The following is a 22,754-nucleotide window of genomic DNA, read 5'->3' on the forward strand; positions in this document are numbered from 1 at the left end:
TAAATATTCAATTATCAGCCTGGTTTACGTGTCCTTGAGCAAGACATTGATTTTCTACCACCTAGAGGGTTTTGTTTCCTGACCTCTGACCTACATGTAGGTGGGGGATTTCTTGCTTTGTTCAATAAAGCATTGCCTGACAGGAACACATGATTGCAGGTCAAAATCTCAAACTTGAAAGATCATAAATGCCATACCAGGGATGGAATTTGTTTTATGATCTACCCAAAGGATGTTTGCATCCCTCTTGGAAGCAACATGTTTTATAATTCTTTCCACATCTTTCCATTTTAAAGTAAATTGATTTTGAAAAGTGAATCCCTGTATGAATAGAATGATCTTCTTTGTTTCAAGATCATTTCTGGATTTTTTTGGAAGTAAAACTATGCTGTAAATAGCTAAATTATCTCAACCAACTATTGCTATATTAAGGAAAAAAATTGAACTCCAGATTACATTGCATGACTCATCTGACAGATATTTTAATTTTTTTTGCAGTGTATTTATAAGAACCCTTGACATTTTGTTAAAGTGTGTGTGCAGGCTTCAAGTGTTAACCCTCTGTTCTTTGTGCATGAATGTTTGATCCTTATTGAACTGTTGCAAATGCCAAGCCACAATACTGTTCAGCTGACCATCTTCACACATGATACTGGAGAATACACACACAAACACACACACACCAGCAGAGTTACAAAAATATGTTATAGAGATAAGCTTTCACTTGAACCTAATACAGAGTGGCTTTCAAGTATTTGCCAGAGCAGTGAGAGCTCTTTAAGATCATGTGTCATGTAGCTTCAAGAGGTTAGGAAGTGCAGACAGCTCAGAAAATCAGCCACTCAACAGCCGTTACTGAGGGAAGCACCACAGCCTACATTGCCATCAAACAGCGACTTTGTTTGAACAGGAGTGTTTACTGTTCAGCATTCTTACCCGATTAAGATCAGAGAAGATTTTCAGGTCTAGATGTTGAATTTCAGATTTCTCAGCACGAGAGACTGATACTTGACCTCATACTGAAATTCAAACTTCACCATTTATATCCATGAGTAGAAATATGTGGGATCAATATTAGGTTGCGGAGGTGCACAAATGTATTTTCAATTGATTTTACTTTTTATCGATTGTAGGAAAGTGTCAGGTTACAGGATTACTGTTACGGGAATATGAAACAGTAATGTACAGAATGATTATACTGCAATACTGCTTGTCCATGACAAAGGACAGGGTGTTTTTAGATGCATCTGTGAGGTCATGGTTGAATACAGAACTAGTACAGATTCAGTTCATTTGCTCAGGGACACTTTAGCAGGGTGGCTGCTTGCGTACTGTACAACATGAATGGGTAACTCCAGGTCTGTGAAAGTGAAACCAATGTAAAAGTGCCTTAAACCTGCGTTCTTTCTAATGACCAGCAGGGGGCAACTCCACTGGTTGCAAAAATAAGTCAGATTGTATAAAGGTCTATGAGAAAATGAGCCTACTTGTCACTTGATTTATTGCCTCAGTAAACAGTTTCCTAATGAGTTTATGGTCTCAGTTGCTAGTTTCAAATCTTCCTCAATACAGCATGATGTTCATTTTGTAAATTATGGTCTAATTTAGAGTAAAATACATGATAAAGCAGGGTATGCTTTAGGGCGTGACTACCTTGTGATTGACAAGTTGCTACCATGATGACAACGTTGATAACCATATCATAACCGTACTGTTTGTTGTTGTGCTGTTGTATGTTTTGAATGTGGGGGACTACGGATGTAAATTAGCTTCAAGCTAACTCCGATGCAGTGCATCATTTATGCTTAAAACTGCACACTGTCCTAATCAATAAATCAAATCAAATCAAGTCTGTTAATGGTGTGGATTATAACAGAGCCACACACATTCATTCTATGGAGCCCATGAATCTGACAAAATTTAAATATAACTGAATGTATTACATGATACTGTTTGTTAAGTGATGAAAATGGAGTGTTAGAAGGAAAAAACCAACTTTGTCTTATATACCCCATTAGTTTCCTTTGGCCACAATCAGTTAATAAAGCTACCTGCTGAAGCATACTTCATACTGCTTTATATTCACTCTTGTAACAGTGGCAAAAGCATTTTAACAGGGAAGCTAACGCTAACAAAGTCAGCTACTTACTTACTAACAGTATTATTTATTGATGTATTCAGTTATGTTTTTGACATGTATAATAACCTTTTACCATATTTTTTCAGTTAGAATTCAGCTAAATCTGTGCTAGAGAAGCAATGATTGCTAGCTTCTAGCTTCTCTAATACTACAAAAACATGTAACACAGTGAAGCACCTACATCTAAGACACAGGCGTAATTTATTTTCTCTGAGCCAAACCTCCAAAAAGTCTATGACTTCTTCTCATTCATTAGAAGTTATTCCAGGTGGGATCAGTTCAGTTTTTTTTCATAAAAGTGTCTGTGTAAACAAACCTGACCATCTAAAAGACTTGCCTTTTGCTTTACAACTCACATTTCTTTTGTTAAACAGAGACAGGGAGACAGATCCAAAGGAAAGCCTTTTAAGTCCTGCTGAACTTTTCCTGCACTTTTTTCTTCTTCTCTTTTTACATTTTTCCACAGTTTTTTGTGTAATGACAATGTAAGCTGGCCTGGCAGGTTTCAGTTTCTGTGTTGGACGATGTGTATTTTTAGCAGCACAAACTGCCCTTTGCCAACAGCCCCCCATTTTGGAGTAAATATGCTCTGTCTGGAGGCCTGTAGTTCAGCCCTGCCTCAATCTCTGGGGAGTGTGTGTATCTGTATTTCAGTTTGTATAAACGTGTGTTTCTCTTTGTGTGTGTGTGTGTGTGTGTGTGTAAGAGAGATTTAAAGCCTCTGTAATCAAAGCCAGAGAATGTGCATGCTTTCCCAGGCCCAGCTGACTCCACTCTAAACCATTACACCAGCGCACTCACTGTTCTACAGTATCCTGCATCTTAATGGGTCCAAGGCGCTGGGCTTTGGGGGTACATTTGTTGTTTGTGTGTGTGTGTTTGGTGTGTAAGGAAGTTGTCCGGCAGTGGACTTCCTGTATGATCAAGGCCAAACCTTTGATGTCAAGGTTGTTTACCAGCTGGTCTCTGTAATCCTGAAGAAGTGATTCCTTGCAGGTTGTGTTGAAGTCACATCAGATTTTCAGGTTTTGATAATGAACATTAAATTTGAACACCCCCAATCAAGGTGAGATGGAAATGTCATTCCTTTCAAATTGAGGAAACAGTTTTTTATCACATTTGTTATTTTTATTAACTAAAATGTCATGGAAGGAAACAACTGTTAGCGTGTGATGCATGCACTTTCTGTTTTATAACAAACCACGTAGATGTACGTGAAGCTGTATGTGAGAAAGAAGACAATCACGATGCATCCAAAATATACAGAAACCTTCTATTATGTTGCTTTATGGCTTTAACACTTTCAAGTCTGTGCTTTGAGCTGTCAAGTTGTTCTGATGGTTTTTCCCATATGACAGGACTCTCCTTCTGACAGGAATCTGTATGTATTAAAGACAGACAGATGAGAGAGAGAGAAACTAAGATATGCTGCTTAGAAACAGGACTGGCAAAGTTTAGCATCCTGCTCACCAGAAAACGGTGCACACACACATACACACAGAGTCAGATACAGTATGTCCACTTACTTTTGAGCTGAAGTTTCTAGCCCTAACCTTTGACCTCATTCTGTCCAAAACCAAAGCCCTTTGGTTTCCATTCCTCCCTTGTGTGTGCTCAAGACCTCCATCAATCAAATGGTTCTGTTTGAAGAGTGAGCCAACACTAACATACAGTACTTTGATGTTTCTTTCTGTTCACTACATATAAGATATATACATTTTTCTTATGTTAAAATAAAAAATGACACAATTGATACAACGTTCTAATTTTAAGAAGTAGCTAATTACAGATTATATGAAGACATTATTATCACAAATTAAGTGTAATTAGATACACAGTACATGAGGTATTAATAGTGGATAATCAGAGCTGATTAAGCTATAATCACTATAGACAGTACAGTTTACAGTAGCTCAGTTTAAGCTATGCTGGCTCAGCTCTAACAAAACCAATGAACAGGACGTTTCTGAAAACCTTTGACAAAGGCGGGTTCTTCACTGTCAAGTATCCCATTATGTTGTAATATAGTTAAAGAGACCTTTTACACTAATATTTTAAAATTGGAGTTTAGTTGCATTTCATAGATTCATTTCATTTCATTTTGGGAGCCTCCAAGCACATGTCTCTTTAATTTTAAAATAAACTATTGGATTGTCTGTGACACCTTTAGTCCTGGCCTGGTGAGTCAGTTGTGTGCTGTATTTTCGTTTACAGCTGTCATTTCAGACATCAAGGGTTGACCGAGTTATTTGAGAAATGTGAATGTCCAGCTCACATGCTCCGTCTCCTCTTCTCCATGACTGAAATTGATTTGATATGTGAAAGGAATATCCTGGATACTCTGTATAATTTATTATTTCACTCCATGAATAAAAAAAAAAGACTGGCTAGATGAAGAGATTTGTGTTCTTTTTGTTGTGGCGACACCACTTCATAATGATTTATTAACGCTGTGTGCTGTCTGAGGCGACCGAGGATTGAACTGACTGGCCGTGGAAATCAACCAGACTGGACCAGAACATCGATTGTTCAGGTTCATCACAGCGGACACTCATCTGGGTCACACTCTCCAGCGTGATGGGTCACTAAGGACAGTGTCTGATAAGCAGCAGCAGGGCTTACTGCCAAGAATCTGTATGCAAAATATTATCGATAGGCAAACAAATCATACATTTTACAAATCCTGTGCTAATTGAGGAACATAAGAATTTACTTGTTGAATACAAATGTAGTTATCCCTCTGGGAAAAATGGACAAAGGGAGAATATGCAGAAAAAAGAGAAATATTCAAATGACATTCATGAGTTTAAAAGTATTTTACAGGTTGTCACACAGTCACACAGATAATGTGTTCTAAGTTTTTTTAGCCTTGACAGTGTGTGTCAGTTCAGCTGTCATTGCCAATCTTATCCCACTGTCACCATGGCAACAGCAGTTGGGGTGGAGAGACGTGTTTTGACAGGAAGTGACCTCGCCCTGACCTTCTGACTGATGTCATGGGTCCACAGAGAGGGTCAGTGGTCAAAGCTGGCATGTTAGAGAGAGAGAGAGAGAGAGAGAGAGAGAGAGAGAGAGAGAGTGTTTGTGTGTGTGTGTGTGTGTGAATTTCAGTAGACTGGGAGAATGTCTGACTGGCAGGACAACTTGTAGCCTACCCTTTGAAGCCTTATAGAGCTTTTCTAATATTGTAGTTGTATTTGGGTTCACAGAATGTTTTGTTTGACTTTAAACAAAACAATGTGGAGGTAAAATCAAGTTACATTTGCTGAAGTCACATTAGGCACTGTTCCTTCCCAAGAGATATCCAATTCTTTACAATTATTACAATGTTTTAAGGATAAAATGGTCACAGTCCTGTAAGATATGTTGACTTGTGCCACACTGTTACTGGTTGAACTGGTTGAGCCAATGAATCAACTAATGTTCTTTACAAGTGTTGATGATAAATCCCCTTTCTGGTCCAGACAGGAAAACTTTTTTGAGATTGGTTTTATATTTTATTCAAATTTCCATCTCAAAAAAATCAGAAAACTAAGCTGGAAATATACTTGATGCAAGGGTTAACGTGAAGCCCATTGTAGATACCTTCAGTGTAGGTTCTGACTATAGTTCAGGTATCACCCATTGATATCCCCACCACAAGACTAGATGCATGTATTGTACGTGATTGCGATATATCATATTTTAAATTATATTACCAACATTATTTCATTTACTTAATGATATGGGCAGAACAGTCTTTTTTGACTTTGCTTGATTGCTGGTAAGGAGAATCTTGCTGGGTCTATTTTTCAACTTGCGTAATGTGCTTCATCACCAAATATCATCGCTCACAATTTTACCTGCTCACCGCATTGTTAACCAACATTATTGATTAGTAAACCTAATGAGCCTTTATACTGTTACAACTAGTTTTCTCCTCAATCAAAATCCTTCCAAACCACAGCTTCTTGTGGCTCATTGCTTAAGTATAATGTTTCATGCTGTAATGCATTCCTTCAGCATGCGGTATTGGAGGTTTGCGGCTCAGCGTTTACACTGGAATACTCTTCGGTGTGTGGAGATGCTGTTGTATCAGAGACTGATGGCTTGTTTTGGTCAGGGTGACTGGCTGCCTGGTTGTCTGGGAAGCTCAATCTCAGACTTGGTTTCACAGTGAGAAGAGAATCTAGGCCTCATGAATAATTCTTCTTTATCTGGCGCTGCTACGACTGCAGTCTGCCTGCCTCTGCTCGTCTTCCCCTCTTTAATCTGTCTCCTCATCACCTCCTTCTTTGCCCTTCTTTGTCTCTGCCTGCCTGTCTTCCTTTTGGTCTCTCTGTCTTATCCTTTTATTGTTGCTGTGTCACCGTCGAGATGCTGGCGTCAGGGGGAACAGATGGGCGGTTGCCGCAGACGTCTGTAACCTTGGCAACTGCAGCCTCACCTGCTCTGGCATTAACCCTTATTCCTTGTTATGCCACCCAAGAAACAAAAACACTGTCATACCTGACTCCATCCTCCTCACATCACCTTCTTTATCCTCTCCTCTTTTTCGTCATCCTTCCATTTTCTCTTCCTGCTCCTCTTAAGCACAGTCAGTATTTGATATGGAACTGGTTAGAGTGTATAAGCGTGTGTATGCGGGATGTTATGATTTATGATTTGCATGTGCATTTGTTTCACAACTGATCCCTTGTTCCACATATTGTAATTACCATTGTCACTTACAATGACACTGCATATCAATTAACATCTGCTGATGCACAGAGGCTCAGAGTGGATTTACAACAACATAACTCACTGGATTTAACTTGCAAGGATATTAGATATTTAATCTCTGTCACATTTATCTGTGTATCCATGTATAAAGGAAGACTTGACTTGCTAGTCAACAATAAAAGGTCACATACCTTATCATCTGTAAGGATGCATAAACATTTAGGTTGTGTCTTCCATGTTCAAACTGCACTTTTGCCTTTTCAAAGCGTTTTCAGACCTCAAAGCTCACACAGCAGATGCTGTCTTAGTTAATGAGAGCAGCAGACAGGTGTTTGTTTTGGAAGATTGTTGTACTTGTAACCAAAAATTGGAGGAGTTGATCCTCATTAAGGTTACAAAGTACCAGCCATCAGCTGACTCTGTCTCACAGCTTGTGAATGCAGACAGCTTTTATTTATATTTGACATTCTGTGTAATGTCCACAGGTTGGTGGAAAGAAGATAGTGTGTGTATGTGTGTGTGTACCAACCTATAAAAAGTGACACACATTCTTCACTATATGACTAGCGACTATATTTCCATCACCATGAGAACATCAAAAATGAGAACTACATAATCATGTCAAGTAAACACATGCACACACAACACAATACAGACAAACATGCATGCGTATAGATGCACTTAGACACGTCAGATGTGTGACGTATTATAACTAAAGCCATTCACTTTTAGCTTTGCACGTTTGCTTGCATTGCGCAGCAGCGAGACAGAGGCTGACGAATCCCTGGGCAAGATTATAGATAATAGTTGCCATGGAGATGCACTGGTGGGAAGGCCACAGATCCCCCAGGCAGAGAGAGAGAGAGAAAGAGAGAGAGGGAGAGAGAGAATGCTATCATTAGAAAGCCGACTGTTCAAAGAGGCTCATTGATATTTTCTGGGAAAGCAACAGTATACGACAGCATGTATGTGTGTGTGTTTGTAACTGTAATAGTAATCTCAAAGTACCTGGAATCCGTCTATGGTATTATCAAGACAAGATGTGACTGGTGGTGTCTCTCTCTGCATTTTGAATTCCATTTTGTTGTTTCATTTATTTTTTTTCTTACACCTAAGGTCCAAAATAACAAATGTGACAACACATACAAATACTTCTAATGTCACTATAACCTTGGTGAGCAGTATATGAAATATTAATAACAGACATCAAGTTATGCTGTTACTCCTTGTAGTCTAGAAAGTTATTGCAGGAGTCAAATAAACTCTTGCTTTGGTGTCACATATACTGTATGTGTAGCACACACTGAACTGCAGCATGTTCATGCCTATCCTTGGGGGACCTTTTACAGTGAATGCATTCTGGGAAATGTAGGAAATAACTGACTTTGGTGATAGTTCCTGCTCTTCATCAGAAGATATTGCCATCAGCATGGATCTGTGTTTTAAAATTTCAACCTGTATTCAGATGAAAAAAAAAAGAAATTAAAATATATCTGTGTGTGTGTGTGCTCACACGTTTTTGTCACTTCTTTGGGACCTTTTCCGGCATAAAGACAAGTAGTCCTCGTGGAGATCAAAGCCTAGTTCTAATGAGGCAAAACATGATTTCTGAGGTTCTGGTTAAGGTTATGGGTAAGGTGTGAATTGAGGCTTTGGGTTAGGGTTTGAGATAGGCTGTCCACAATGAATGGAAGTCAATGCAATGTCCGAACAAGGATAGCTGCGGAAACTTGTGTGTGTGTGTGTGTGTGTGTGTGTGTGTGTGTGTGTGCATGCATGTGTGTTGGTTTATCTGTTCCCTCTCTCTCAGCTCTAAGCCCTTCCGGTTTTCACAGTGAGCTTTCAGTGTGTGTGTGTGTGTGTGTGTGTGTGTGTGTGTGTGTGTGTTAGTGAGTGACTGCATACTGTATGTGTGTGTGTGGTATTCCCTCTCTCTCTCTCTCTCTTTCTCTCTCTCTCATGCAGTGCAGTTCAGACATTTGTTTCCCAAGCAGCAGACAATTTGACCTTAGCAACAAACATTCTGATTCTCACCTTAGCAACAGGCCAAGATCTACGCTGTCATGGAAACGGTAACAGAGCTGTCAGTTAAGTCAGTTGCTAGGTGACGAGGAAGAATTGTTACTTTGCCGTTCACTGGGTAGGCTAACACTTTGCCTGGTTTGTGACTAAACATGATCAATATGTTAATATGTTATAATACAACTTTAGCCATATTTAAAGTATATTACAGCAACACACACATACATACAGGTCTACACCATTTGACAAAGGTGACACCTACAGCATTCTGATAAAAACTGGCTTCACACATAGTTTTACATTATTTATCTATTACATTGTTGTAACTGTCAGGCATGTTGTGACTATTATTTGTTATTATTTATATTTTGGAGAGCACTGCTTTGGTTAGACCAATGTTGATGCTTAATTAACTCATGTGACAAAAAGTAGCATATTTGCAGCACACAATGTAATTGAGATGTAGCATTTTATAATAAAATAATGGATTTGGGTTTTCATGTGTTCTGTAATGGATGTGATTAATTGTATAAATTATATCAAATCTGTGAAACTGAAAAGTATACCTTTATCTGGGTGGGTCTCTCTCACTCACTGTCTCTCTCTCTCTCTCTCTGTCACACACACACACACACACACACACACACACACACACATATTTTCATAGAATCAGTCAGGAAGCAGATCAAAAGCAGGAAAAGGCAGAGCGAGTGAGGTTGAGAGGAAGGAAAAAGAGTAAAGTCATATATCCCAGGAGGGAGTCCCTCCTTCTCTCAGCAGGACAGATAGACAGACAGAAAGGTGGTTGGATTGGAGGCTATGTCTGAATAACTGGTACATTTCATTTACTGAAAATATATATTTTGGAACCTGTAATATTGTAATACTTTATTAAAAAATAAAACTCTCAAGGTGTAGGAGCAGAGGACAACCCTCACAATACGAAGAATTACTGTCCAACCACCTGCTGGCTGTGAGGCATTTGGTGCTGGGCAGGTAGCGTGCTGTGGGTTTAGAGAGCTTTTCACTGAAAACAGCTGCCTGCAATGAAAACAATGAGCCGATACAAGCTAAAATGGGTTTGTCATTACAAGTAGTGACATAAAAATCTTGATTATTGCAGCTTTAAGTAATAACAGCCGAGCCATTGTAGAATGTTTTAGCTAAAAGATTATACACAACATATTTCATTTTGATGAGGTTGTTAGCCTCTCACCTCCACCTTTTCTGTGTCTTCACTCTTTTATTTGCTTTTCCCACAGTATGTGCACAGCTGACCCTCATACACATAAAACAGTACTGAATCAACATTAAAAATGCAGCTCTAGTTGTTTTTTGCCAAAAAAGAAAGTAACTTCAACCAGCCAGAATAGGGGATATTATACCTATTGGTAGGCTTCTTATGGTTCAATCAAATTGCTAAAACATCTTCATTTGCATTGGAAGCAAATTATAGTAACACACACATGCACACAGTAGCTGTATTCCAGATGTGAGTAGTGTGTGTTCTGTTCCGCCCCTCATCTTGTTGTTGATCTCCTGTGGAGTCTAAGAGGCATGGTAATAACAGACAAACAGGAAGAGGACCATCATAAATGTAGAGATCAAACACACACACACACACACTTGGCTGTAACTCTAGTCCCATGGTTCCCTCACCAGCAGTGAGCTCATTAAAATGTGCGAGGCTATCCCTCTCGTCTTCACTCTCTCTCATCTCTCCTCCATCTCTTCCTCTCTCATTTCTTTCCCAATCCTCCTCTTTCAACACAAAATATCACAGACTGCCTTTTTGTCAGTTTGGTGACTTTGCTTCACTCTCTAACCTTGTTCCTGTCAAGATCTGCTTATTGATTTGGGATTAAATCACACTGTCAACACACAGTTCAAAATACTGCTTCGGTTGTATGTACTGATCGGCATGCATGGTGTAAACTTGAAGTGCGTGTGTCTGTGTGTGTGTGTATTTGGGGGATGGTGGCTCTGCTTTAATGAATGGTTGCCGGGTAGAACAGGAGGCGTGAGGGAGGAATTTGTTAATTATGAATGGAGCACTTCTCTCTGAATCTGAACAACACACAGTGTAAGTATGTGTGTGTGTGTTTGGTATTTGTTAGTGTATGGGTATGTGGTGGCATATGTGAGAATGTGGCTTATGATTGTTTTAATTAGAGGGTTGCTGGTTTGAATCTGTGGACTGGCTGGTGAGGAAATTAAATGAGTAAAACTAACTGAGGTGCTTATGAGCAAGGCATTGTATGTTGATCAGACCAGGCCATTCATTTTTACATTAGCCTGAAGATATGCCTCACTAGAGCTGAGTTTCATGGACTCTAAAGAAGCAGGTAATGCTGTTTTAACCAACATACTGCTTGTTAACTCTGTCAATCTAAACTAAGTAGTTTATATAAGTTAATGATTAAATTTGATAATGAGCAGATAAAGTTCTATGTTCTTACAATATGTCAATCACAAACAAATGAAGATAAATTACACTTTCAATTTGTTCTTTTGTTCTATTAAAGCTGGATTACGGGAATTTTCTGATTAGGCCACAGCCAGATAAATCTCTCTGTATTTCACAGTACTATACGAAATTTTTAAATCTGGTATGTCTGGTATGACATTTCGCACTGGCAGGATCCCAGAATGCATTTTGCACCAACCCGCAGTGACGCGGAGATTAGCTGTTGTAAAGAATAGGGAGACAAAAGTTCTGCACTGCAGGTTTAAATACAATATTTGTAGCCTGTATCAATTTACTGTAATACAATTTACTATGATGTGAAGTATTATAATGAATTTAGGTCATTTAGATTACCTGACATCATGCTAAAAAAAAAAGGCTGAGGTATGTAAATATTCCACTACATCCCTGGTCACCCCTTTACGAGTTCCATCCACACTGTTTAGAGAAAAAAGTCTACAGCCATGCTAGCTGCTCTGTGAGGCTGTACTTAGCAGAATGCTAATGTCAGCATGCTAAGATGCTCACAGTGACAGTGCTAACATTCTGATGTTAGCAGGTAACATTTAGCATGTTCCCCACTTCAGCTTTGACATTTGCCACTGTAATTAGCACTAAACACAAAGTACAGCTGAAGCTGATGAGAATGTCATTATTTCCCCATGTATCTGTCAAAAACCAAAGTATTTGACCTGATGATGCCACTAGATGAAGCATCAGGATAACAACCAAAGTACACACAATAAAGACCATGAATGTCAGTATTAAACTTTAGGCAGTCCATCCCAAAGTTAGATATTAGAAGTCCAAACCTAAAATGTCAACCTCAGGATGGTGCTTGAGGAAAGGTCAGCAGATCACCAAAGTCAGTTGGCTTCATCCTCTGGAGACCAGAAATTTCACAGAAACCCATCAGATTGTTGTTGTGATATGTCGGTCTGGACTTAAGTAGTGGACAGGCAAACAGATAGACCAGCCAACATTGCCATTGCTACAGCCACGTTCCTAGCCTGGCTAATAATCTGCTTTGTTTGTGTTTTCTGTTGCGAAATTAGAGTTCAGTCCCAAAATGAGAATATAAAAAAGAAAAAAAACAAACAAGAAACACTTTTACAATATAATTACTTGGTTGAGTATAAAACCCATGACAGAATGCCATCAGGCCATTTGATCCTAAATTAACTAATGTTTTGAAGGACGAGGCTACATTGTTTGCAATTTGAATATTGTCAGATAACAACAGTGTGTGTAAAAAAGCATTGGCAGTTTCCATTCCTTAACAATGTGGTCACATGAATGGCATAGCTGAAAAAGTTGTATCCTATTTATTCTGATATTGTGCCCTTGAATTATTACCATCCCTTCATTCAATCACTAGATTTTTCAGTTTTGGATGAAAATATTAATCTGGTGCATAACATTTTGGAATAACGGCCTTCCTCCCTCGGCACTCCCTGCATTTTACTGTGTAAGCCCATGTAAGCCCTTATGATAAACACTGTCTCTCGAGGAAATCCCATTTGGCTGCTGTTTAATCTGAATTTTCCAGTGTGTACATTTCAGTGGCAGCAGTTATTATGGTATTCTCTAGGCACGGTATACTGTACAAGCCTTACCTCTGCTGGAAAGTCTTTAAGTACATAGCATGAGAATGAAGCTATAATCACGTTTTCTTGTAGGCTTTCCACCTGTGCAGTAGCAGCTCTGAGCACCTTGTTTGGAAGTTAACAGTGTCTGCCATCATTTAAACTGACTTCAACTCCAGGGTCAGCTTTTTCCACATGGACCCACTCTGCCTTAAAATAGACTGGTGTTTACAGTTGCAGGTTAGCTGCTCATGAATCTAGGTCCCTTAGCAGTTGGCTCTCACACAAACACACACTCGCGAGACACTACTTTATTTGGACGAAGCCAGAGTGTGTGTATTATCTACAAGAGGCAGATCAGTGTCTTGTGTAAATACTGGCTGAATGTAAAAAGATACAAAGTCCCAGTAGTTGTTCATCTGTTTGAAGGAGACAATGCTTTTACCAGCATTTACTTTACACAGCACACTAATATCTGTCATGTAAATATTGGTCACAGCTTTGTGTGGTTTCTGTGTTTTTTTGTGGACACTTTGGTAGCATCTCTGTATATGTGTGTGTGTGTGTGTTTCATCATGTGAACCTAGCTGTTTTGTGTTTCCAGGGGCAACCAGAGATATCGGCTCAGCTCTGACCAGGATGTGCATGAGGCATCGCAGCATTGAGGCCAAACTTCGCCAGTTCACCAAGTAAGACACATGTCCGTTTTTGCCTCTTTTCCTTAAGTCTTGAGATGAACCTCATGTGTTTCCATGTAAAGCTGACCTTGTTTTTAGGGTCATGATGAGACAAATACTTTGATTTTGTTAGTTGTTTGGATTCCATTAAGCACTGCTGTGCTACTTAATTGACTGTAAATGAATACAACCATTGGCATGCAACACGGGCCACTCTGAAAACCTCTCCAGGAGTCTGTCTTCAACCATTCTTTGCCTTTTCCTTCACTCTCCATACTGTCTAATGACTTTTCCACTGCAAAAGCTATTACATTGATGGTGATGATAATGACAATGGTGATCTATGACCATGGTAATGACAGGAGTCCTCTATCTAAAACCTGTGTGTGTCTGTGTATATGTGCACATGTTCCCATAATTCTGCATTCATGTGTGTGCATTTGTATTACATATGTATGCATGTGCAGATAGGGAGAAGTGTTCCAGATACTAAAATAGCGAAGTGGAACAACACATGGAGGGAATTTACGTAATGATCTCATTCCAGAAATATAGGTTTGTTATGTTCAGTGGGGCTCGGTGGTCGTTACTGTAGGGTCACTACTGCTCACAACACTGACTTTGTCTCTTCTCAAGATACCACACCAGCAGCTAGCGCTCAGAATGTATTATTAATGATCAGAAAATGTATTATAATTATAAACTGTTCCTTCATTTGTCTAGCCTCTTACTCCATTTCTCTCTTTCCCAGTGCTTTGATGGAGAGTCTGATCACTCCTCTCCAAGACAAGATTGAGGACTGGAAGAAGACTGCCAACCAGCTGGACAAGGATCATGCCAAAGGTACAAAAACAGCCCAGTTTATGATGCAAATGCAAGTAACCGAACCATTACTAAGCTCAAGCCCACGTTTTTCTCGCTGAAGTGGCCTTAAATCCTAAACTTTGTGAGACACTGCTCTGAGGCTGAGTAACCACCGAGAAGGTTAGACAAATGAAAAGGGGATTCCTGTTTGATCGCTGTGGTTAGATGTATGATATTAAATCCCTTAATTGTCAATTACCAGGAATAATCACTTAAACTAAACTCATATCATATTATCTGTCAAGACTGAACAAAGCACTACATTCAAAAAATTCAAGGTCTGTGTTGGGCATGTTTCTACAGGTACCAGCAGAACAATGAAATACAATCCAATTGAAGGCTTATCAGATGCCAAGACACTGCATAGCTGTTTGTAATACTATGACATAGGATTTTACAGTTGAAAGCAAGTATCTAAGTAGAATCTACTAGGAATGGGTGCTTTGGTAAGTGCAGTCCCTTGACAGAGGATTTTGCAAAAGTGAGCCAGGGTCAACTTTTTTTATTCTTTTTGGTGGAGCTCTTTGTGTGATGGTAGTTTACCTTTGAATTCATGCTAAAACATATTTACAAAGATAAGAGTCTGTTTGAAATGAATCAAACAGTTTACTGTAGTTGTGAAAGCACCCCAAGACTTATTTGTATGTTTTAAAATAGACTTTCTCATGCTTTCATGTAAATCTGACTGATTTCAGACCATCTGTACTGATAGCCACAAAACTGAAGATGGTGTTCCGGGCTAATCTGACTCTAATCATCAAAGATCAGCTTTTATCAGTGAGCCCTTGGAAGAGCAGCTTCAGGAAATGTTTTTATTTAAATCAATATTGGAAATACAAGATAGTATGAGTTCACACAGAGGGCCTCACATTCCTGTTACTAAAGCATCTTTGTTCATCCTGTTTCAAGAGTACAAGAGGTCACGCCATGAGATCAAGAAGAAGTCATCTGACACCATGAAACTACAGAAGAAGGCTCGTAAAGGTAACAGTCAGCAGTCGAGCTCAGGCTCTTCTCACATTTGACAGAGCAGGTAGAAGGTCACATTTTAAAAGTCAAATTGTTGTTTTCCAAGGTCAACCAGACATCATTAATTACACTAGTATCAATGGTATGTCTGTGTAGCTCATATGATGTAGCAGTTGATACATTCAGCTAAACAGATCAGTGTGCATGACTGTTGAAAAAAGTGTCACAGTAGTGCAGTGGTCCAAAAAGTCAGGTCTGGGGAGGTCGTAAAGCGGTCCATGGCATCATTAGCAAAATTATGAAGAGCTGTTTTTACTGCAGTTGTACACATGTTTTACCAATTAGAAAATCTGTTAATATTTTCATGATATATGTGATCATATGTCATCTCACCACCTTTAGTAGTGCTAGTGAACGATAACACAACATCAACATCAACGAGATCAAATGTGGATTTATGGTTTGTATTTGATTGGAGTCCATGGTAAAAACATGACAAAACAAGATACCCCATTGATCGGATTAATTCACAACCCACACATACAGAAACTTGACTCATTCTCATGACTCATTCTGAGGTCAAGAACCATTGACTCTATACAGTCTAGGTAAAAAACTGCGGGTTTATATTGCCATCTAGTGGTACTGTAGAGGTGCTCTAGGTGTAGGTCTTTTCTCATTCGTCCTGAAACACTTCACTCAATGATGCAGCAACCAATAATTAGTGTTTTCTTTCCGGAACAGCTCAGCTTCCATTCAGTTGCCAGGCAGATGAATACATGAATGCAAGACATACAAAATGTCTTTAAAGTTTCAAAATGATATATTTTGTAAAAAAAAAAAAAAAAATGCAACTCTATGAATGCAAATAGAAAGACATGTTATGTCAGAGTGCTTATAATAATTAAATCAAACAATATTATTAACAATAAAAACATTTATTAATACAATATTTGGTAACACTGACAGTGCAGTGAGACAATGCAGTGTCCTTTGCTGTTATGTTCGCAAGTGTCTGGTTAGTTCTGTCAGCGCTGATGCTTGGTGATATTATTTCTGGATTTAGTTTTTGGTTGCAGCAGTGTTATTTTGCTCTAACCTGTGGCACTGTGGCTGTCTTGTGATGGCTTCTTTATACTAACCTTAACAATGAGTTCTGCTATTTCTGCTTTCTCTCCCCCTTCTTCCCTCTGTCTCCCCTTTTTTCTTCTCTTTTTTTGCTTTCCTTTTGCTGTCTCCCCCTCTCACTGCCACTGTCTCTGTCTCTCTCTCTGTCCCTGTGGTATTTGTCTCCCTGTAATAGAGATCCAGGGTAAGTATCAGCCTATCGCTCGCTGCAGCTCTGACGCATCACCTGCCTGCCTCTCTTACTCACATTTCCAACCTTCATCTGCAGAAAACCATACAAGCATGTATGTAGTGAAGGCTAAAACCCAGCTGAACTCGCTTTATCAAACATGGTACAAATTCATATTGAAAGGATTCCCAATGGTCATGGAAATGTCTCTGGGTATATTGTGGTATATTAGAGCAGTGGTTCCACCATGTTGTAAATTTCAATTGATTTTGAACTTTTAGGTTGGTTTGGTCAAGTTTGCATTCTTACTAGCAGTGGCTCAAGCTAGATATTTCAATCATTTATCCATTACTAAGCTAACTAACTATTTGAACTATTCATTAATTACTTTTAACTATCTGTCCATTACCTTTAGATTTGAACTGCTTAATTAAGATATCTTTAACGATTTATCTATTTATCTAAGTATTTCAACTGTTCCATTACTTTTAGTTATTTTTACCATTTATCTGTTACTTTTATCTATTCCACCATTTATCCAACAGCTGTATATTTCAGCTGTGTATCTGTTACTTTTAGCTAACTATTTCAAGTGTTCATGCATTTACTTTTAGCTATTCCATTTGTCCAACCATTAGACTATACATTTCAACTTTTGTTGTTTGTTACTTCTAGCTAACTAGTTCTACTAGTTTTAACTTCTAGCTCTATTTTTAGCTAACGAGTTCAACTGTTTATGTGTTTAGTTTGAGCTATTCCACTATTTATCCAATACCCATACATTTTAACTGTTTATCCAATACTTTTAACAAACACTCTCAGTGGCAACATGTGGCGTTCAAGTGTTACAGCTAAATCAATATGTGTGGATATGTTTTTTTTTTTAAATGAAAAAAAAAAAAAAATATATATATATATATAGATAGGATTTTATTTTTTTAATTAGTTGAGCTACTCCAGAATCTTTCCATGTACCCCCTGGCAACAGAAGTACCCCCTAGGACATAAGTATGCCTGGTTGGGAATCACTGTGTTAGAGAATTACTTTACAATGACATTTGACTTCAGACATCATTCTAACTGATAAGAGTTTTTATAAGGACAACAGCTGTATATTTGTATATTAATGAAAAAGTAAGTCTCTGAAAATGTAATTATCTTTGAGGCTCATAATCACTAATCATTAATTATTGTATTATAGTTTTTATTTATGATCACTGTAAAATAAATGAAAGGCTTCATCGAGGCATTGTCTCCTGGTGACAGATGAGAGTTCAACTTCTGTTGTGAGTTTAGCTCTAGAAGTTGAAGTCGTGTAGTAAATCCCGACCATGCATGATGTAATTGAACTTCTTCTTCCTTGACTCCTGCATGACTTCAGTAGCTGGTACTATTAGCTTTGTAGTGACACCGCAGGCTTTACTCGGCTCTCATACTACCCCCTCTGTCTTATCTGTCTTTTATTTTATCTGTTACTGAAGACTTCTCTGTTGCCTTTTTTGCATGCTGTAACACTACAAAGAGTTATTTCAGGTCTTGCTTTCCATTCCTTGCATTTTCATGTTTTTTACGATAACAGTAGATGGGATTCAGATTGTGTGCACCATACTTTTATGCACCTATGTCTTACCTCTTTCAATTACAGCGAGTTTTAAGACAGAAACACATTATTTATGTTTTGGCTCTGTATTGCCTTTATCTCGGGTGTGGACTAACACAGTGATAGTGAGGGAGAATTGCACACTCTCACATACTGTGATCAAGTTTTTACACATAAAATTGACACAAAATTTAGTTGACACAAGAGAGACCACAAGAAAGCACCATCTTTAATTACAGAATGAATGACTTAACCGGTCCCCAAAAGGTGGTACCTGTGATAAAACTAGACATCTTCAAAGCCAGGCATAGTCGACCACAACACTGGACGTACCCATTCACCCTGTAGTCACAGCAATGGCTGTAGCTACAGTCATAGCTCGACCTTGCTGAAAAAGATTATCTGAGAAAGATTCAGATGCCTGAGGTTCAATCCTTACATTACTGCTTTTCATGTCAGTTGCCTCTAAAACAGTTATATATGTTATTATAATATAATAACATGACATACAATTATAAATTCAACATGCAAATGAAAACAAGTACAGAGCCAAAACATCAAACAAAGTGTTGCTGATTACTTTGTCTCACTCAATCTGAGTTATACAATGTATGCCAGTGGTTTGATGGAGCAGTGCATTATGGGAAGCAGAGGTCGGTGGAGAGCCTGCACAAACCACACTGGGTTAATGAGTGATTTTTTTCTACTCCTGTTTACTCCCATACACTTTCATGCACACCCTCCTGCACCTACATCTTTCTTTCCTCTTCTTCATCCACCTCTTTTGATGAAAACCTTCCTTCTATCTATCTTTTCCTTACCTTTCTACAACCACCCTTACTATTCATCTTCTTCCTGGCCTTTTTGTTTCACTCTTTTCTTTCTTGTATTTTTTTCTCATCACTATCCTCCCCACCCCAGGGCGAGGGGACCTGCAGCCCCAGCTGGACAGCGCCATGCAGGATGTGACCGACATGTGCCTGTTGATGGAGGAGACAGAGAAGCAGGCAGTGCGCCGCGCCCTGGTGGAGGAGAGGGGTCGCTTCTGCACCTTCATCGGCTTCCTTCAACCAGTTGTGGTGAGGAGAGAGAGGAAATGGGGTGGAAGGGAAAGAGCACTTCCTGTCATTGTTGCACAGTATAACCACAATCTGTGTTAATTAACAATCTGCTCAAAGACACCATGAGGGAAAGTATGGGTTGTTTGTTTGTATGATGCCAGAAAACAAAAAGTCAGACAAGCAAGGGGCAACAAAGTGCTTGATTTCCATTGGGAGGCAACATTTATTATGTGTTACAGGTAATCATGAGTATAAGTAAAGCTAAATCCTTACATTACATTCAAACATTTATTATAATTTATTAATTACAAGATATGACTGAAAAACTGCTTGTTCCTTTGTGCTCCATTACTTTCCAGACATATGCAATAAGCGTCAAAATAGCCCAACATCAGATCTTATTTACACTTCATGCAAATCAGATGAACTGCAGCTGGACTCACTTGCATCTGTAGTCTTAGTAACTAACCAGCTAAATTGAAAAATTGCATTGATCCTGACTGATTTGCAGCAGGCTTAGTAAATATCCCTCATTGTGTGTTTCTTGGTGTTTGTCAGAATGGAGAGATCGCTATGCTGGGAGAGATAACCCACCTGCAGGCCATCATCGATGACCTCACTGTGCTGACAACTGACCCCCACAAACTGCCCCCTGCCAGTGAACAGGTGAAACACACACACACACACACACACACACACACACACACACACACACACAGCATGAAGAACACATGCAAAGAAAGAAACACATGCTTAACGAGTTCTCTCTCTATCTCAGGTGATTAAAGATCTGAAGGGGTCAGATTACAGCTGGTCCTATCAGACCCCTCCGTCATCCCCAAGCAGCTCTGGCTCACGCAAGAGCAGCATGTGCAGGTACTCACACACAAATACACACATCTACACACACATGGAGACTTACCCTAACCTTAACCATAACCGCTGACCCAAAAAATAAGCGTTTTACCAACTGGGGACACAGCTTTTGTCCCCGATTGCACAAACCATCCCCGATCAACTGGTCTTAAGTCTGGTGTGTATCCCTGAAAGTGGCTTAAGTCATACCCACACACACACACACACACACACACACACACAAATGCCTGTTCCACAGTGTTCTTTGTAATGATTTATAAGTTGTCTGAGTATCAGAAAGAGGAGCCCTCCCTGATGTTTATGTTACACTGTGATTGTCAGTCCTTCTGTCTGTGTCAGTCCATCATAACTGTTTGTTCAGTCATCTTCAGTTTAGTGGAAAACTCCAAATAAATGAACCACAGCATTCAGACAGAGAAATGTTCCGTTGAATCTTGATTTTTCTTCATGAACAGCTAAACTTTCACATGCTTGTCCTTGATAATTGATAAAGAATTTTAGCATTTATATTAAATATCATTAGCTTCAGTTCAAAACACTAGAGGAGAGATGTTATACACAATCTCTGTCTTCTTAACTGTAGATGCATACAGTACTTGAATTCAAAATCTTTAAATAACAACATGAATACTGCCAGAAGAATGAAACATAAAATAGATTTCTGTGGTTCTTTGTCTTAAAATTTAACTTGGTATATGAGTGTGTGAACCGGTCTCTGTCAGTGTGTGCATGTAGTAGCAGTCGCCCTTGAGGCGAAGCTCTAAAGCATGCAAGTTCACAGCCATTTGCCTGCAGTGTTTAGTGTTTGTTTGTGTGTGTGTGTGTGTGTGTGTGTGTATGTGTGTGTATGCACGTGTGTGCCCTGGATCCTCATAAGCTTACACACTCTCTGTTTACCTCCCCCTCCTCCCCTCTTTTCTCTCCCACCTCTCCCTCACCACCACCACCATTCTTTTCTGTTCTTGTCTCTTTTTCCACTGCACATCTATCTCGTCTTTTTGTATCTTGTTTGTGTGCACTTGTGTGATTTGCCCTCTTTCTCTCATGCGGGGTGTTTCGTTACCTCCTTTCCCTTCATTTTCGGGGACTCTGCTTTTAACTGTGTGTGACTTTAATGCATCATCGCATCGCGGGCTTTCACTAACCTGACTGACCAACAACTTGCTGTGAATTATTCCTGAACTCCAACTCATCATGTAAACCAATCACAAAATCTTCCAATGCATCTTCCAATCATCTAATTGCCATATCCTCCAATAACCCACCTCTTATATCTTACATATTCCCCCTAAATAAAACCACATCCCTGTAATCATGCTCTCTCTTCCAAAAAACTGTCCTGACTCCACATCGGCAAATATCACCCTCATCCTCCATTTCTTCCCCTAATACTCCTCACCCCTTCATCATCCCGCCTTCCCCCTGCTCTTCTGCACCTTCCCCTCCTTGCAGCAGCGTCAACAGCGCCCACAGTAGCGCCTCCCGTTCGTCAGGGGGAGGCGGTAGTGGTGGCATTGGTGGCGGTGGTGGAGGCTCTCTGCCCCACTCACCGACCTCCTCCTCCTCCTCCTCCTCCTATCGCTACCGCAGCAGCTTGCCACACCAGCCTCCGCCACCAGGGGGCATCGCGGCCCACCGCCTCAGCAGCGTCTCCTCTCACGATTCAGGCTTCGTCTCCCAGGATGCAAACATCTACTCCAAGCCCCCCTCACCCATGCCCTCGGACATCACCAGCCAGGTATGCACATACTTATGTACACAAATAAAAAGTTATTCAGGCTTCAATTGTTGTTGTTGACTCCCTCCAGACCTCTGAAGCGTCAAGAAATCAACGTTTGATTTTAGAGTGTTTGAAATTGGCTTTTTGGCAAATTTACTCTGAATACTGATCAAAATCATCTCACTCAACTGGCATTTCTTAGCTTGTTTTGGGGAAATAAGATACATTTACAGTTTACACACACACACACATACACGCACACACACACACACACACACACACACACACACACACATATTTTTCTCTGTGTTTATGTATTAAAGGGAAACTTGTGTTTTTCAACCTGGATCCTATTGTCCCATCTTTTTGTATCAAAGTGACTAATGGGGACAACAATTTTTTAAAATTGGTCCAGTATTGAGTGAGAGCACTTCAGCCAGCAGCCAAGAAGCAGGCTTTCGCTTGATCCAATCTGTTTGTTATTGTGTCAAATCAAGTCTAGCTCAAGGAGAAGTCTCATTCTGAAATCTCACAAGAGTTGACTTGTTACCGAAATCAGCTGAATATTTAACAATGACAGATATGGAGAGAGGAGTGTGGGGAGGATTTTGTTGTGTTGGAGTACAGGAAGTATTGCTTAGTGTTAACTAAACGATTTTCAGAGTCATGGCTGAATATTTAGCTGATTTCGATAACAAATCAACTCTTACGGGATTTCAGAATGAGACTTCTCCATGAGCAAAACTTGGTTAGACACAATAACAAACGGACTGG

General features: G+C 39.5%; 1 protein-coding gene across 6 annotated transcripts in view; it reads left to right on the plus strand.

Annotated features, from left to right (window-relative positions):
* The window catches only part of mtss1lb (MTSS I-BAR domain containing 2b), a 77,846-nt gene that overhangs the window by 39,430 nt on the left and 15,662 nt on the right, over positions 1-22,754 (plus strand). For 2 of the 6 annotated variants that reach the window (XM_067596253.1, XM_067596276.1), the window contains exons 4-10: positions 13,521-13,605; positions 14,345-14,436; positions 15,367-15,441; positions 19,245-19,402; positions 19,943-20,050; positions 20,163-20,260; positions 21,713-21,998. In XM_067596253.1, coding sequence (XP_067452354.1) covers positions 13,521-13,605; positions 14,345-14,436; positions 15,367-15,441; positions 19,245-19,402; positions 19,943-20,050; positions 20,163-20,260; positions 21,713-21,998 — 902 coding nt within the window. Of the gene's footprint in view, positions 1-13,330; positions 13,399-13,520; positions 13,606-14,344; positions 14,437-15,366; positions 15,442-19,244; positions 19,403-19,942; positions 20,051-20,162; positions 20,261-21,712; positions 21,999-22,754 lie in introns of those variants that run through there. The other 4 variants (XM_067596268.1, XM_067596293.1, XM_067596285.1 and 1 more) reach the window with 3 other exon arrangements.

This window comes from Thunnus thynnus, chromosome 1, assembly GCF_963924715.1.
Source record: "Thunnus thynnus chromosome 1, fThuThy2.1, whole genome shotgun sequence".
Classification (NCBI taxonomy): domain Eukaryota; kingdom Metazoa; phylum Chordata; class Actinopteri; order Scombriformes; family Scombridae; genus Thunnus; species Thunnus thynnus.